The following is a 15,724-nucleotide window of genomic DNA, read 5'->3' as shown; positions in this document are numbered from 1 at the left end:
GGCCAGGCGGGGCCGGTCGGTGTGTGACCTCCATCTTTCCACCCGTGCGCCGCCGCGGCACAAAGGAGCGGGGACGGGGCGGGGGGGGGGCCGCGGGCCCCGCGGCGTTCCCGGTGCCGCTGAGGTGAGGTGAGGCGAGGTGAGGGGAGGCGAGGCGAGGCGGGGCGAGGCGGGGCGGGGCGGGCGCCGTCCTGGGGCGGGCGCGGCGGGGCTGAGGTGGAGCGGGGCGGGCACCGGGCTTGGCGCTGAGGGGAAGGGGACGGCAGTGGGCCCGGTGCCGGCTTCGGGTCGGCGAGGGGAGTCCGCGGTTCTCGCCCCTAGCCCACCCTCCGCTTCCTGGGAGCCGCCGGGGCAGGGTCCCGGGCCGGGGGGGAGGGCCGGGGGCCGGCCTGAGGCAGGGCCCGCGCTCGGCGGCGGAGGTAACGGCGGGAGCAGAGCGTGAGGGGAGCGGGGGCTCGGCGGGAGCGGGGCTGCTCGGGGCGGGGAGGGCTCCCGGTGCGTGTGAGTTGCAGAACGGGGGCTTCCCCGCGGCCGGCTGGGTCCCGGTGTGCCAGGGACAGCGACCCGCTGCTCCGGGACCTGCTGCCAGCTCCGGGACGCTCGGGTGAACGGTGTTGAGCCCTGGAATACTTATATATGTATATATATGTCAATACATTGTATATATACGTTCATATTTTTAATATGTATTCAGAATCCGAAGACTATTTGCCACTCTCAATGTAAAATTATTTCTGCAGAGCGAGTTTTCTCCCTTTTACAGAGGAAGCGTGGAGGTGCGGACTGAGCTGCCAAATGTAGTTATTGATCCAGACCTTTTCTCTTGCCTGTTCGGGCGATGGATGAGGCGGCGGCACCTTTCCCAGCAGCGTGGCCACGCCACGGGGCTGCTGTGCTCCCTTCGTTGGGTGCTTATACAGCAGATCTTGTCACTGCTTGGGTGATGCCCATACCCAGCACGTGTTTCTCTTTTCAGCCCTGTGGTTCTGTCCTGCTGGTCGCTGTTTCTATCTTGCCTACCTTCATTTTTCGCTTTTTTTTCCTTTTTTTTTAAATATTGTTATTCTCCTGTGGTGCAGCAGTAGGTACAGTGTCCTCTCTGGGTAGAGTCTTAATGCAGGTCCCAAGAATGACTGTACTCTTCTTGGGTTTCATTTTCTCTTTTGTTATTGCGAAATCTTGCTCTGAATCTCTCGGCATCCACCCCAAGCCCAGGGTTCGTTTCTGTGCTCAGTTTGCCTTTATTGATGTTTCTCACGCAGAGGAACTTTGGTCCATGAGGAAGCACGGATATAGGAGCTGCCTGTTCCCTTCTGAATTTATTCAGCCTTCTGGATACTGCATTGTTTTCTGAATGCTGATGTGTTTGGTGTTTTCTTTCCTTTTATGTCAGTATTTGTTTTCTTCAACACAAGCAAGAGATTTTTTTTTTTTTTCCGCTTAGCACTAGCTTTGCCTCTGGTTTTTAATTCTTCTGTCCTTTGTCTTGCAGTGAATTAATGCATTTATTTGGTTTGGTTGGGTGTTTTTTTCTCATGCTGGTCCTCAGTTCGGGTCTACTTTACTCATAATTTCCTGTACATCTATCAGTGCTATGATGTTATTGTTGTGTGGAAACCTACATACATTTGTGTACTGCGTCTCTTCCCCTGTTTACTCCTCAATATTTACACCTGTGCTATTTCCCTGCTAAACTATACAAATCTCTTAACAGTTCTCATCACCTATGAGCCAGCTGAAATATTCCGTCACATCTTGTCTCCTCTTGTGCTCCTGTGTATGCCTGTGCATTTCTGGAAGACTGTGCATTCTCAAAACTTGCCATACCATTTTAAGAGTCTAGGATGCTGTTAGAGGTCTTTTTCTTTTGTATTTATCCAAATGCAAAGAATCGATCTGTTCTTTGCTGTGATCTAACTCTGGCCCATTCTTCTGCAAGTGCTTTTGCATATGGCTTTGTTCTCCTCTGCCAAAGCCCGCTCAGCAAAAGAGGGCCTTTCTCCTGCTGGCACCCGTCCTGTGTCTCTTCCTTTAGGGCTATTACTGCTTTGTGCCCCAGTCTCTGCTGTTTGATCTCATTTCTGAGTCTGGTTGAATAGGTTGTGTGTTTGTCCTGGTGTGTTCTCTTTCAGATGCGTTAAGTGCAGCTGTAGTTACGAGATCACATCTGGTTGTCTCTCCTCTTTTCATCCAAACACTCTCTCCTGCTAACTCTGAAAGTTTTCAGCATCTGCTGTCCGTCACTTGAGTGGGAAGCTCCTCCAGGGTATTTTAATGCAGTGTTTTACATTGTTCACAACTCTTGTTGTTACTCTTGCTATTGCTGATCAATTGTTAGCTTAGTCTCGGTTATTTACCTGCTGTTAGATTGCTGATACACCTAATTCAGCTCATCCACACCCCTCCCTTATCTTCAGCTGTGGTATCAGGTAGGTGGGGTTACTAGTTTTCTTGAAGTCTTTAATTTTCCTTTTTGTTTACCCTCTGCCTCCTATGCACAGAGTTGGACTGCGAGGCTTCATGTTAGCCTCTCTGGTATCCTACTCTCTGGTCTTGGAATTCAGTGATCACTCAGTGGCTCCCTTAAACTCACTGCTATCTTGTTCTGTGCTTTTTCTTAAGGCTTGCTTTTTCTCTTAAAAGGGTTGTGATGGTTTTCTGCACAACTTCTGAGCGCTCTTCCTTGGTATCTTTTCAGTATTTTTGCATCCAAGGTCTTGGCTCTCAGCACATTTCATTTGCTGTGAGCCTCATGGATGGGCTGAAATAGATTGTAGGAAGGAGCCAGCATACTGGAAGTAAAGTAAGACATCTCTCATACTCTGCCTGTCAGGTGAGATTAAAGTCTGCTTGCCTCAAGCTTTTTGCTTCTTTGTTAAAATTAAGGAATGAAAGGGAGATATTTAGTAGCCCATGCAAGAAGTTAGTGATAAAAGTGGTGATTTGTCATGGAATGTTTACTGGATTGTTATGTTACTCTTTAGGCTTATTTGTTCAAATTTCCTTTTGCATCAGTATCTCTCCTAGCTGATAACATATTGTATTTTGCAATGTCTCCTGCTGGTCTCTTTAAATTACTTAGATAAGTGGTGGTATCCTCACAAAATGGAGCAGAGCTCGTCATAGACACCGTTAGGTTTCCCTCTTGACAGAGAAGGCAGCAAGTTAAAATGCTGTCACCTTGTAGGAACTGGAAGGCAAGCTAATGTGATGAAGTTCGTCCCGTTCTGCTCCGTTGTCAATACGTTGTGTTCAGCATTTTGTTTGGGTGGGTTTTTTTCTGTCTCCTGAGCTTATGATTGCTCAGTAGCCTTTGAATTTATTCCTTGCTTGCAGGCAGTGCAGACAGAGGTGCTGTGCTGGGATTCATTGTCTTCCAAGGATCTCATTAGAGTTGCGTCGTGTCATTTTGTGCTCTGTGTTTCCTGATGTCCTGACGATATATTCTGTTTTCCCTTCCTGGTTTGTATGTGGTGACTGTAAAGTTGGCGTGGTGCGGCAGTGGCTGTGCCAACGAGATCTTTATTTCCTTTTCTGTTCTTCATTATGTCACGGAGGTCTAATACAAGTCAGATGTTCACGTGTGACTCGTCAGGCTGTGTCACTGATCTCTCTTCAGCTGTGCTTGTGACGATCTGGTACCTCGATCTGCCACTGCTGTGGCCAGGCTCGTGCTTCAGATGGTCACCCAGCTCTGCCCTGGGAACTTTGTGTGTTTGGGAGGTTTTGCCCATTCATTGGGGTACTCACTGGCTCAAAGTCTGGGCTGAGGTGCTGCTTGTCACTTATTAATGTACGTTTGTTAATGGGGGTTCAGCGAGTCATCATGATCAGTCTCAAGAAATCTGTCCTTTTCCTGGTACATCTCTCCCCTGGGAGTAGTAGTGGTTTCCAAGCATGTAAAACACTTGCAACTGTAGTTGTTATTCTCCCTTTCTGAGGCTTATTTTCTTTGTAGGAAGCGCTTCACTTGAAGTTTCTGAGTATCATGGTGTTTTGCTGGACATGAGGAGAAGGTTGAGAGTTGAGGACATTTAGATATGAGGTATTGGCGTGGCGTTGCTTCAGTGCATGCGCACAAACTCATATTAATATAGCCTGAATCATAGGTTAGAGGACAGCCGGTGAACCACATGCCAGAAGGCTTTGCCATTTGTGTGTATCTTATACCTGCCTGTAGACAGTGGGACATGCTAGAAAGTGACATTGAAAAATGAAAATCCAGCAGGTATGCTGATGCACTTTTTCTCTAAAAGCAAAGATGTCCAGTGGTATGAAGAAAACTTAGAATTCTTCACTGCTTTTAAAAATGTTCGCCTAACTGTAATGAAGAATAATGTGTGTGTTTGCACTCAAGCTCTGGTCAATGTATCAGTCCTGGAATGAAAGGTTAAAAAAAGTAAAATAATTGAACAAGGGGTGAGTCGTTCTTTCTTTAGAGCTTTACCCCTCTGGAACATTTAGTGAAGTGGTATCTAAATATAATTATCAAAACAGTTTAATCTTAGTTCTCCTGAAATTCTTCACAGAGTTATTTAGGATAAGCCTCAGATGACTGTGACTTTGTGTTCCTGGTATCGTTACAGCTTTTTGAAAGCTGCTGACATCGTTTTTGAGCTTTCTGCCTTTTTTGGTGTGCAGTTGTAAGAAACTAAAGTGGGTGCCCACTTTCATCTAAACTACTTTTAGACTGCCTTGTGCAGCACCTGCACGCTTGTGTTCGTCCCACTTCCTCACCCACGTGCGCTTGTCAGAGTCATCTCTCGGGCAGTCAGTCCCCTTCCTCTGCTCGGCCCCGGGAGCTCCACACCCCATTGACCAACTTCCTCTGAGTTTCCTCATACAGGCGGAGGCTTTAAAACGCTATAAAAAAAATACCCCAGCTCAGTGGTGGGAGCGGGATACCCATGAGACCTGGAGTCGCTGGCTCTGCTGCGGACAGAAGCGCTGGTTTTACATGTGGTCGCCTGCTCCCTCCACGTTGGGATCTCACCTTCAGCTTGTCTTCCCGGTAGACTTGTAGCAGGGCAGAGAGGAAAGGTCCTCGAGGCGGATGGGGAGAAACAAAGCTGGGTTTTTTTGTTTTTAGTAGGTGAGAGAAGGGATTTCGGTGACCTGCCCAAAGCTGTACATCAAGTTCTGTAGACTTCAGCTCTGGAAGCCCCAGGCAGATTGGGGATCGTGCTTCCCGTGAGCGCCTCCGAGGCAGGTTTGCTAACCTGGTGACCTCTATGTTATACCTGACTCAGATGGCAGTCTCTTGAGTAGCTGATACTGTATCACCTTGCAAGAGGAGAGAGAATCAGAAGGACATCTTCTGTTCAGCCAGTCCAGTCCTGAGCTTATGCTGCCAAAGAGCTGCCGGCTTTCCATGCTTGGCAAAGAACGTCACAAAACTGGCTCTCGTCTATGGCCACTGAAAGATCGGGCCATCCTCTGACGCTGCTTGAATTATCAAGAAGTGGAAGTTTCTTCAGCCTGTTTCCTGCCGTGCTGTTAGGTTTTTCACGTTCGAAATGATAGCCAGTGTCATAAAGTGACGAATCTGGTGAGGCTGAGAATAGGAGGGTCTAGACATTGTCTGCTCTGTGCTGTGCTCTCTGAGGCAGCTGTCAGACAGCCGACAATGCACGCTTCCAACTGAGGCATCGCTGAATTTTTCAGCAACATTATCAACATCTTTCACACATCCAGAACAGTTTTCGGTGTATTTTGTACATTTGTAATAGCTTAGTCATGCCATCGAGCTGGGCTTATTTCTGTGGTTTACAGCAGGAGGCTGTTCCGCCTTCTGCAGCATAGTTCTGTACCTAACCTTCCTTTGAAAACAAGCCCAGCTCTGACTTAGAAGAGACAAAAGCACAAAGATTAGTTTACAGACGAGAAACAGCGCAACTCAGGGATTTCACCATTTCGGTTCTGTTACATGAAGCTGGTGATCTGCTGACAGGAATCTGCCCCTGCTCGTAGCACCTTTCCATAGCCCACGGTGTCATCACTTGGATGCCTCTGTGTGAGCCCTAGAGCTGGTTCCCATGGCAGGACTGCACTATATGACTGTTTGAGCTGCTCAGTCTCTTGATTTGTCCCTCGGAATGCTTTTGTAGTTTGTCTTTCGTTAATGTGTGAGATGCGTTGGGTTTTTTTGTGTTGATTCTTTGCAACTCTGCACCTCTGCTTGGTACCCAAAGAGTCCATACTTTCCTCCCAGCACTGTCTGTTCTGGAATTTCTTGTTCTCTCTCTCTTTTGTTTTTTTTTTTTAATTTTGAATCTTGGTATCATCAACTTTTTTTTTGTCAAAGTTTAGCAAATTTGTTTAATGTTGATAACAAACAAGGGCAGTGAGGAGGATTAACTTGAATTAATTGAAGGATTTATTATAAGCCTCCAGGTAACCGTCTGTGCCAAAACTTGATATGGTATAGCTAATCAATTTACTTTGTGCGCTTGTATCCTTTCAGTTTGTAGGATTAGTGTTCCCTGCCATCTGCAGGGCGTTATCCACTTCTGAAGCAGCGCATTATACTCTGCTCCTTGGGCAACTGCTCCGCTTGTACAGCTCTATCACGTCAGCTTGCTGGAGGCAAGTCTTGTTCAGCTTCCCCAGAGCTGTCAGACACCACTATCCTTTTTAAAAGATCGTTATCTCAGATGTGTGTTCATCCACCTCAAAGCATAACTTTGTATCTGAGAAGTAATGTAAGCACCCGTCTGCAGTCCAGCGAGAAGGGAGCCAGGAAGCTGCGTTCTGCATGATTGATACTGGCATTGAATGGGTGGTTTAGCCATTCGAAGCGTTAAAGCAAAGCTGAGTTTTCTGAAGGCTGTGGTATGAAGGACAGTTACACCTGGATGACCCTGAGATAAGAAATTATGGCCTCTGAGATGAGGAAGCTAGGAGGTGGTAAATGCTTTGATTTCTCTTTCAGAAGGAGCTGCAGCAGAACAGTCTCTGATGCTTGAGGAGCCCTGAGCACTGGTCTCTCTGTATCCAGAGGTAGGGGAAAGCTCTTTACCAGGCCTACTTTGGAGACACTAGTTAAGTGAGAAAGTAAAGTTCACTTTAAATCCATGTTGCAATTTTAGTGTACCTCTGCCAGCTTAAAAACAGATTTAAGGGAAGTAAAAAGGCAGAGTAGTCCAACGTACAGGTGACTATAAAATCTGACTTTCATAGTCAGTCTACAGAAAAAGGAACTACTGTGGCGGCAGTTAGTATCTACTTCTTCTTTCTCCTTTGACTTTTACCACATCAAATCGAACAAGAGGTCAGATCCTTCATCTACGTGTTTCTGACAAAGCTAGAATTACCTAGAGAAGACTGGAGGGTTAAAGCCCTGTTTTGTTTGTTTTTTTTCGTGTAAGCCCTGCACAACCCTGGGGACTTTCGCTGACAAGCACTTGGACAGAAGCTAGAAAGTTTGAGAGAGGTGATCAGTCTCTTTCCCTTTCTGCGAAACAGGCACGCTCAAGGTCAGTCTGCTTTCGATTCAGGGTGCTCTTCCTGCAGCAAGAAGGCAAATGATTGTGGCAATGGCTTTGTCCTGCAGATTCTGACACACTGCATGCCAGTAAATGCTGTTTCCCATGGAATGCTGAGACTAATGTTAACCCTCCGGGATATTTTTAAAGAAAATAGAATTGAATTAGGGGTTTGCTTCAGATTACACAATAAGATGTTTGGTTACTACGTGCAAAAGAACCGGCACGGCATTTACTCACTCCTCCTGCAGCCTGTGGTCCGCTTCTTGCATGCGCTGCATGGTAGCCGCGCTGGACGCCAAGTGGCTCTTTAATTACACAAGTCTTACAGTTGAGAGGCTGACCTCAGATCTCAATGCGATCTCCTGAGAAAGTCTCCATTTCATGTTATAATTGCATTTAATTTACTGGAAATTCTTGGTTTTCATCACCTACCCCGATCGTTTCAAAGCCGGTATCCTTTCCGTGTTACAAAAGCTTGTAGTTGCAAACAGACTTCCTCCCCCTCTTATTCCCATATCATAGCTGATTATCTTGTGGCAATTTGTAGCTTTGTTTCCTTCTTGTGGTAGTCTGAACTTTGCATCTGACTGGCATCACAAGTATTTCCATCTCTTCCTTTTTAGGAGCATCATTTCTTTGGGAAATAAATGCTGAGGAAATATTTCTAATTATTTTATCTCCTTAATAGGAAGCTGCTGCCCCAAACTCTCAGCTTTGCCTTTGAAAAACTGTTGGCTTTACTGTGTGGTTTGCTGACTGAGCTCCTGTGTTACTCTGCCAAGGAGAGAGGAGAAGTCGCTGGGCTTAACTCCTGTGACAGTGGCAGAAGCTGAGAAAGTGGTTCTAGTGGCTGAAACCCTCTCTACTCATTATGTGCATGAGGGTTTGTTTGTTTGCTGGCGATGCACTCATTTAATGGAAAGGAGAGGCATTTTCCATCACGAGGCAGTGTTATGGTTGGCTGCAACCGAATATTTGAGGGGATGAATCACCGACTCTCGGGCTGCGTGTTGCAGAGAAAATGAGCCTAATGGCTGCTCCACTGGCGAGCGCTCCATCGGATGATGGAGAGGAGGCCTCGCTCGGGTGGGCTGGGCATCCATGCTGCCAGGCAGGTGCAAATCCACCCAAACAGCCTGTGTTTCAGCCGATGGTGGTTGCGTCTTTCCCACTTTGCCTTCTGGCTGTGGCAGGTTGGCCAGTCTGTGCAGCTTGCGGATCCTCCATGCGTCCGTTCTCCTGCCCGAGCCTGCCAGGAGCGCAGCTGCTTTGCCGTGCTGGGGACGGTCCCGAGGGCCAGCGGAGCGTGTGGGGGCATGGGGGGCTGCTGCGGCTGCTGTTCTTCCATGCAGAGGAGGTATCCAGCCCAAACGGCGTTTAGGGGACAATGTGCCGGGGTGGCCGTTCAGAGTGTCCCACAGGTGCTCTCTGGTGTGAAGCAGGAGGTGTCAGGCACTGGCGTTCTTGCAGTGTCTGTTCAGAGAGAGACGTGTCGGTACCAGGTACTTGTTACAGAATAAAAACTTTGGTCGTAGGTTTGGCAGCTTCGTAGTCCTGCATCCCAAAGTAACATCTGATGGTCGGAGTTCAGAATGAATGGACGATCCTGTGTGTTGAAAAGCGGGTACTGGCTGCTGCCTTTACCATTTCTTGAAAAACATGGGGTCATGCTTTTATTAAAATACATTTCAAAGTAAAAATAAAGTGTTATCACCTTTATAAATCTGGCTGCTGTGGTAAACAGCTTTCATGGTCTGGTCACTTTCTAGATTTGCCAAAGAATATTCCTCAGGCAAGTGCAAAATGATGGGATGGGGCTTTCTAGCACTGCGGTGTATCAGAGTGACACAAACCCGAGCTAATCGTGGGGAAAGCGGTTACAGCTTTTAATACGGACAGCCTGTTTTCTTGCTATCCTGTAGCTTAGCTCATGCTGTTATTTTCGCACTCTGCTGCTTCATCTGAAGACTTGCAGTTCTACTTTGACTTGCACTAATTGCTTAAGAAAAGGGTGTTTGCACAATGTCGTCGTAGCCCTGGCAGGAGGTAGTAAGTTTCTGTTCCAGTGGCCTTCCAGGGAAACTTGTTCTTACCCTTAGGTGTATCTTAGCTGTTAGTTCATAACATATTTGGGTTAAAGAGTGTTTTGATGTGGTATTAAAACATGAAAGGTAAAAGTCACAAACAGCACTAAATTCTACAGTAGCATAATTTTCAAGAAAACTGGTACACTTTGATTAACAATTGGTCACAGCATTAAAATGGAAGACAGCTAAATTTTAAAGGCAGTTGCAGAGACTTTTAGCTGTGTAACTACTGAGAAAGAATTTAAATGGATTATGAAAGATTAGTTCTCTTCCTTAGCTGTGTTTCAACAGCAAAACAAAACGTGCAGCCCTTTTCTCGGGAGACTGAGCTGTTGACTCTCAGGGGAGCGCACTAGCAAGGAGCCTATTGGTCTGTTATCGTGTGCTGGCGGTTATGCCCGGCTTTAAGTGTCCGCTGCCAGGTAGGACAGGAGGCTTATCTTGGCCTATCTCAATACTGCTGTTGTGATATTCGTGGCTTGTTCCTTGAATTTTTTTCTTCTTTTAGATAGTCTTTAAAAATCCCCTTTCTCTTTGATTATTCCCACAATATTTGCAAGTAGACTGTTAAGTATTTTTGGATTTTAAAAAAACCATGTTTTTGCATCCAGGTTTTGTGAAAGCAGGTATTTGCGAAAATTTGGCTTGAAGTTAAAATTTAAAATATCTTTCCATCTCTATGCAGAGATTATTACGTCTTACTGAAACAATATATTTAATTTTTCATGATGTGCGAATGCTTTTGGTTTTGTGTCACTGAGGTCTCTAGGTTTGGGCAGGAGCAGGATTGATCGCTCTCATCTCTTGCATCTCCCTCCTCTGTGGTATTGCCCTGTTCTGTCCTGCAGCTGACCTGACGTCTGATGTCTCCATCCTCTTCATTATGATGTTGTAAAGCTGTCCTGAAAATTATGCCAGCTCAAATGCAATCTCGTACATCACCGTTTTAAAAGATTTTTCTTAAAAAGTTTTCCTTTGCACTTCAGCACCTCTTTGTGCATTCATACTCTGTTGAGACAAGCTGCTTTGCAAGGCAGATCTGTAGCAATCTCTTCTTCAACTTATGTTCTGAATTATTTAGCCTTTCAGTTTGTTTGAGGCTTGACAATGAACTCCTTGTGCGTGATGGTAAGCAACAGCCCAGTGAACGCTGTCAGACTTGGCTCTTTACTAATGAGGGAGTTCATCCTGTCATTTCTCTCTTCCCTTTATCTAATCAACTTTTGTAGCATACTTGCTTTTACTTTTTGCTGTCCCTACTGGAGGGTGATCTGGAACAATATTATTGCTGCCCTTCTTCCTCTTGTAAGCAGTAATCGGAGGGGAGGAGTCGGTCACTGCTCTGCACTTTGTGCTATGGTGTCTGGAATACCAAGGCTGTAAAAACAGATTGGGTTTTCTGTAGCTGTGTCTAGTCCTAAAGCTAGTAGGTGGCAAACTGGTTTGTGAAGCTTTGAGAGAACTTCCCCTGTAAAGGCTGAACGAGGCTGAAAATAACAGCATGGCTTGATGTCGTGGCAAGGGTAGGGAGGAGGTGGAATACGTCTAGCTCGGAGGCAGTTTCCAAGTGAATTGTCCTTTCTTTTCCTTGTATCTTCAGGGGCTCTTCAGCATAGATCCTAGAAGTGAGAGCAGAGTCAACCGTAATGACTCGCTGCCCACGATAAAGGCTTGTAGATGGCTGCTGTTCCACATGCAGCTGCGTCTGTGCCCTGAAGAAGTACAGTCTGCTTCTGTTACAGCGCTTTGTGAGCAAGCCCAACTGTTCCTGAACCAAATATACTTAAGGGTGAGTTGATCATAATCGCTTGGTTTAGTCACGCTTTAAGTCATCAAACAGAAAAAACTAGGTTTCAACAATCAGTTTTAATCTTGACATATGACTATATTTGTTTCCTTAGGTATGGTTCTTTCTTACTCCTAATCACTAAAATACAGCTTTTCCATACTCGCTTTGATGACAAGGTAGAGTCACTGTGTTAACATTGTTGTAAGTTACAGAACGGCTAAATTCAGAATGTAAATCTGCAACAGTTTCACATTTTAGTATTATGTTACAAAAATGCCCTTAAATGATCTAGGTTCATAAGTACATGCATATCTTTTCCTTAGGGAGACATGTTTTGCATTTAACATAATGAGCTTTTTTTAGAAAAAGAAACACCCACCCACCACCTTTGAAAGTCATTTGAACCAGTTGTGACCTTACACAGTTCAGCTGAAGATGTGTGTAGTCTGTATTGCCAGCCCTTGCATGTTCTTTTTACTTGCTGACTGAGAAGAGAACAGTCGTCTTGCCTCAGACGGAAGGACTCCCGAGCCTGGTGTCCCACCTCGTGTTGTGGTCAAACTGCTTACAGAATAAGGCAAGCAGTGTTGTGATGCTGAAACCCTTTTAATGATCTGTGGTTTAGGAATTTATTGAACAAGAAGTCAAGATCTTGTATTTTTTTGCAATTAATATCCCTTAAGGGATTTTTTTTTTTTTCCTAGTTAGCCTTCTGATAATTTCTTAATACTGAACTTTTCACTGTGCTAAAAGAAGGTAACATATTTCAAACCACAGAAGAGTCTGTGAGAGCTTCTTTGCAGTGCTTTTCCAGCGACAACTCTACATTCAGACTTGCTCATATGACCGGTGTCTGGCTTCCCAAATAATGTTGTTATGATCTTGTCCCAAATGGCAGCCAGCAATTGCACGGTTGCCAGTTGGCTCTGATGGTAGGGAGCTTTTCATATTTGAAATGTGGCAACTGTCTTTCACCATAATTTCTGGCTTAGATGTTAAACTTGATTCTTAAAAGAATAACATGAGTTTAGTCTTAAAAGTTACTTATTTATTCTGGCATGCTTGAAGTGCATAAGTAGTGAAATGATGTCTTTTGTAGGGCTTTATTTTAGTGGAGACTATATAAAATGTTCTATAGAAATATACCCTATGGCGTGAAAAACAACTTGTAATGCGTTAGGGTTTTGAACTCCTTTGCTCTTGCTAGCATTCTCAATTCAGTGATTCCAAGGGACTACCCTGCAATCCCAGTCACTAATGGGCCTGTATTTGATCCAAACCATTTGAAGAAGAATTAAAAAAATGACTGAAACAGCCCTGATACTCAAAAAGGGAAGAGCGGGTTGATGCTAGATTGGAACAGACATACAACCTGCCAGAAAACACCCCTTTCAAAATCCCAGTTAGATTTGTAGGCATTGAAATGGTGTCTGTAATTCCCGCTTATTTCAGGGGAGGTACTTGGTGCTGCTTTGGGTGAGAATTCATTTGACATATGCATAGTTCTTTACAGTTTTGGCTATTTTGTAGAGTCTGTCTGGAAATGACACTGAATATTCTGATGTGAAACGAGAACCTTAAATGTGCAGCCTTTGTTTGGGTGTCCTAAGGAGCATGTCTTTATAAACGGTAAAGAACAAATGAAACTGTTTTTTTAATACTTAGTACTTAAAGGGTAGCAGTGTGATAGGTTTAAGGATAGAGTTGTTCCTCTGCATCCAGAAACCACAGAAGAACTGGGAAATAATAGGTAGTGTAGAAAGGAATAGTGTGTGGGCGGGAGCTACTTACCCAGTGAACTTCCTCCTCCTCTTCCTTCCTTTCCCCCTCCCTGCGATAGACTTTGGGTACAAACCTTATGTTTTCTAGGTGCTTTATCCACCAAGACTGACTCTGTTTACTAAAATAGGAGTTCTTCTGTTATTCATTAGAACTAATAACACTGAGTCTTGTTTTGGGTTTGCTTTTTCAGACCTCCTTCTGGATGGCCAATGTGTATTATAACCGATTAGATTGGAAGCTGTCTCCGACCTCCCATTCAGTCCAGCTGGTAGCAACGCTTATAATGCAAAAAAAACACAATTCAGGATCACACAAACATCACTCTTGAAACTTTCTAGATGATTGTAGTTGCTTTGGTTGTGTTCTATGCTAGCAGAAGCCTTTTTCAAGGTTTACTGTTGACTCTAGAGCACCACATTCCCCACTTACTGGGAGCCTTGGGGGCTAGCAATATGGGAAATTCCTGTGTTTGCCGCGATGACAGTGGAGCAGAAGACAACGTGGAATCTCGGAGTCGGCAAACGGAGAACAGTAGACTACACGTACCTGAAGCAAGAAGTCACCCAAGGGACCCTGTCCGTCCACCCAGGAGGGGTCGAGGGCCTCATGAACCGAGAAGGAAAAAACAGAATGTGGATGGGCTAGTGCTTGACACGCTGGCTGTAATTCGGACGTTAGTAGATAAGTAAGTACCTCCTCAAGGAATAATTCAACATGAATGAAAATGTTCTTGTCTTCTCTCAAACTGTGACTCCATCTCTCACCGATCTACACCCGACCCTCCCTGAAGCAGCCACGTGTTTCCACCTGGAGGCTTAGGAGAGGAGCACCTTTCCTAGGTAACAGAAATGACTCCTGAGTGCCCAGGTACAGACTCTTCCAGGAGCTGAGGAGCTTGCTCACAGTTCCTGTATGGGCCTACACCCAGGGGGGATGAGGAGTGTCCTCAGTGTTTCTTACCTGGCGTAGATATACAGTTTAGGAAGCAATGAACATTCCAGAGTTTGGGAACTTCTGTTGTAAAAATTGGTTGTTGTGCAAGTTGTCTGTTTTCAGGCTGTATTTACTTCTTTGGAAACAGTTAAGCAAAACTGAGAGCTTTGATCTTTGTCAGCTTGTGTAAACAGACTGAGGTTTTCTTTCCGGTTAGTCTGACTACTTTTTAGAGACCGCGCATTGTGACTGCTCAGCTCATGATCCTGGTATTGCATTCCCTGCATACTCAAAGCATCCATTAAGGGTGCAGGGGATATTTATGGATTCATCCTTTGCGTTGTTTGGGTTTTTTGTTTTAGTTTTGTGATGTTTTCTACAAAGCTTTAAAAGGACCTTCAAAATGATGGGTTAAGTTAGCTCATCAGCTTTTGGGTTAGGTGCAGGCTAGGAATTGGAAAGGCCAAAACACGAGGAAAAAACACATGTGTGGCTTCCCAGGTGGGGCTTGAGTTGAAGGTGGATGAGGCTCAGGGTAGGTGGGCCTCCATTCGTGTACCTGCATCACTACTCTGCAGTGTGCCTGCACGGGAGGAATTTGCCTTCCTGCTGTAAAATGCTTTAAATGGAAATACCAGGAGACTTTGTTTCCTGAACATCTAAATCTAAAGGTGTTTTTTTTAACAGGTTTTATTTTGTGGTCTGTCTTCAAATCATGAAATTAAAATTATGGCAAACTTTTTTGAAAGTCTTCCCCTAATCTTGCGTGCCTTTCCCCTAAATTCAGCTGCTTAAGCTGTTTCACAATGCTTTTGTGCGTAGTTGATCCTGTTCCTGTGGGTCTTGCAATCAGCTTTGTAATCTCGTAAGCGCTTTCCTGTGCTACTGAGGGACAATAAAAATGGTTATTTCACTGATCCTGGAGTCCTGTTTCTGACAAATTCCTGAAGCTACTGTATCTTGTTTTATACAGACTCCAGTGAAATGCTTTCTTGGACTTGCATAACCACAGAGGTTGGAAGGGATCTCCAGAAGTTCATGCACTCTAGGCTCCTGCTTAAAACCCAGGTCTAGCTGGAACAGGTGGCTCAGGAGCTTAGTTAGTCAAGTGTTGAACATCTTCGGAACAGGGAGATTCTCCACATCATTGGGTCCTTGTTCCAGTGTTTAACCACCCCCATGCTTTAAATAAGTAAATATTTTTAAAAGTTAGAATTTCCCATGTTCCAACACACCCCTGTTGCCTCTTGTCCTGTTGCTGTGTACCCCTGAGAAGAGTCTGGCTCTGTCCCCTCTGCTTTTTCCATTATGTGGCTGCAGACAGCGGTAAGTTTTCCCCTCCTCTCCCCTACCCGCCCCTTAAGGATGAACAAATCTATTGCTCTTAGCTTTTGTTTGTATGCCATGTTCTCCAGCCCTCAGCCCTCTCCGTAGCCTGCTGCTAGACTTGCTCACTTACAGCAATGCCTTTCTCATCCAAAGGTGGGCTGTACTGGTATACTGGTTTTCCTTATTTCACGTTAAGGCAGTTGGAAAGACACAGCTGGTTTTATAACACAGCTATGTAGTCCAAGTTGCTGCAGATAAGACAACGACCTACAGCTATGAATAATGGAGGGTCTGTTCACGAGGCAAACCATCTCAAT

At 45.2% G+C, this 15,724-nt stretch overlaps 1 protein-coding gene across 6 annotated transcripts in view; it reads left to right on the top strand.

Moving 5' to 3' along the window:
• The first annotated feature begins 34 nt into the window (after positions 1-34).
• Positions 35-15,724, top strand: part of RSPRY1 (ring finger and SPRY domain containing 1) — a 38,996-nt gene continuing 23,306 nt past the window's right edge. Inside the window, exons 1-6 of one of the 6 annotated variants that reach the window (XM_075434097.1) lie at positions 35-124; positions 6,932-6,999; positions 7,368-7,475; positions 11,175-11,363; positions 12,894-12,992; positions 13,336-13,830. In XM_075434097.1, the coding sequence (XP_075290212.1) occupies positions 13,484-13,830 (347 nt within the window). In that variant the 5' untranslated portion in view covers positions 35-124; positions 6,932-6,999; positions 7,368-7,475; ... (1 more) ...; positions 12,894-12,992; positions 13,336-13,483. Of the gene's footprint in view, positions 130-6,931; positions 7,000-7,367; positions 7,476-11,174; positions 11,364-12,893; positions 12,993-13,335; positions 13,831-15,724 lie in introns of all 6 variants that reach the window. The other 5 variants (XM_075434094.1, XM_075434095.1, XM_075434096.1 and 2 more) reach the window with 5 other exon arrangements.

The sequence above is a fragment of the Opisthocomus hoazin genome, chromosome 12, assembly GCF_030867145.1.
Source record: "Opisthocomus hoazin isolate bOpiHoa1 chromosome 12, bOpiHoa1.hap1, whole genome shotgun sequence".
NCBI classification, from domain to species: Eukaryota; Metazoa; Chordata; class Aves; order Opisthocomiformes; family Opisthocomidae; genus Opisthocomus; species Opisthocomus hoazin.
Note: the sequence above shows the minus strand (reverse complement) of the source record. Positions and strands in the feature narration are given on the sequence as shown.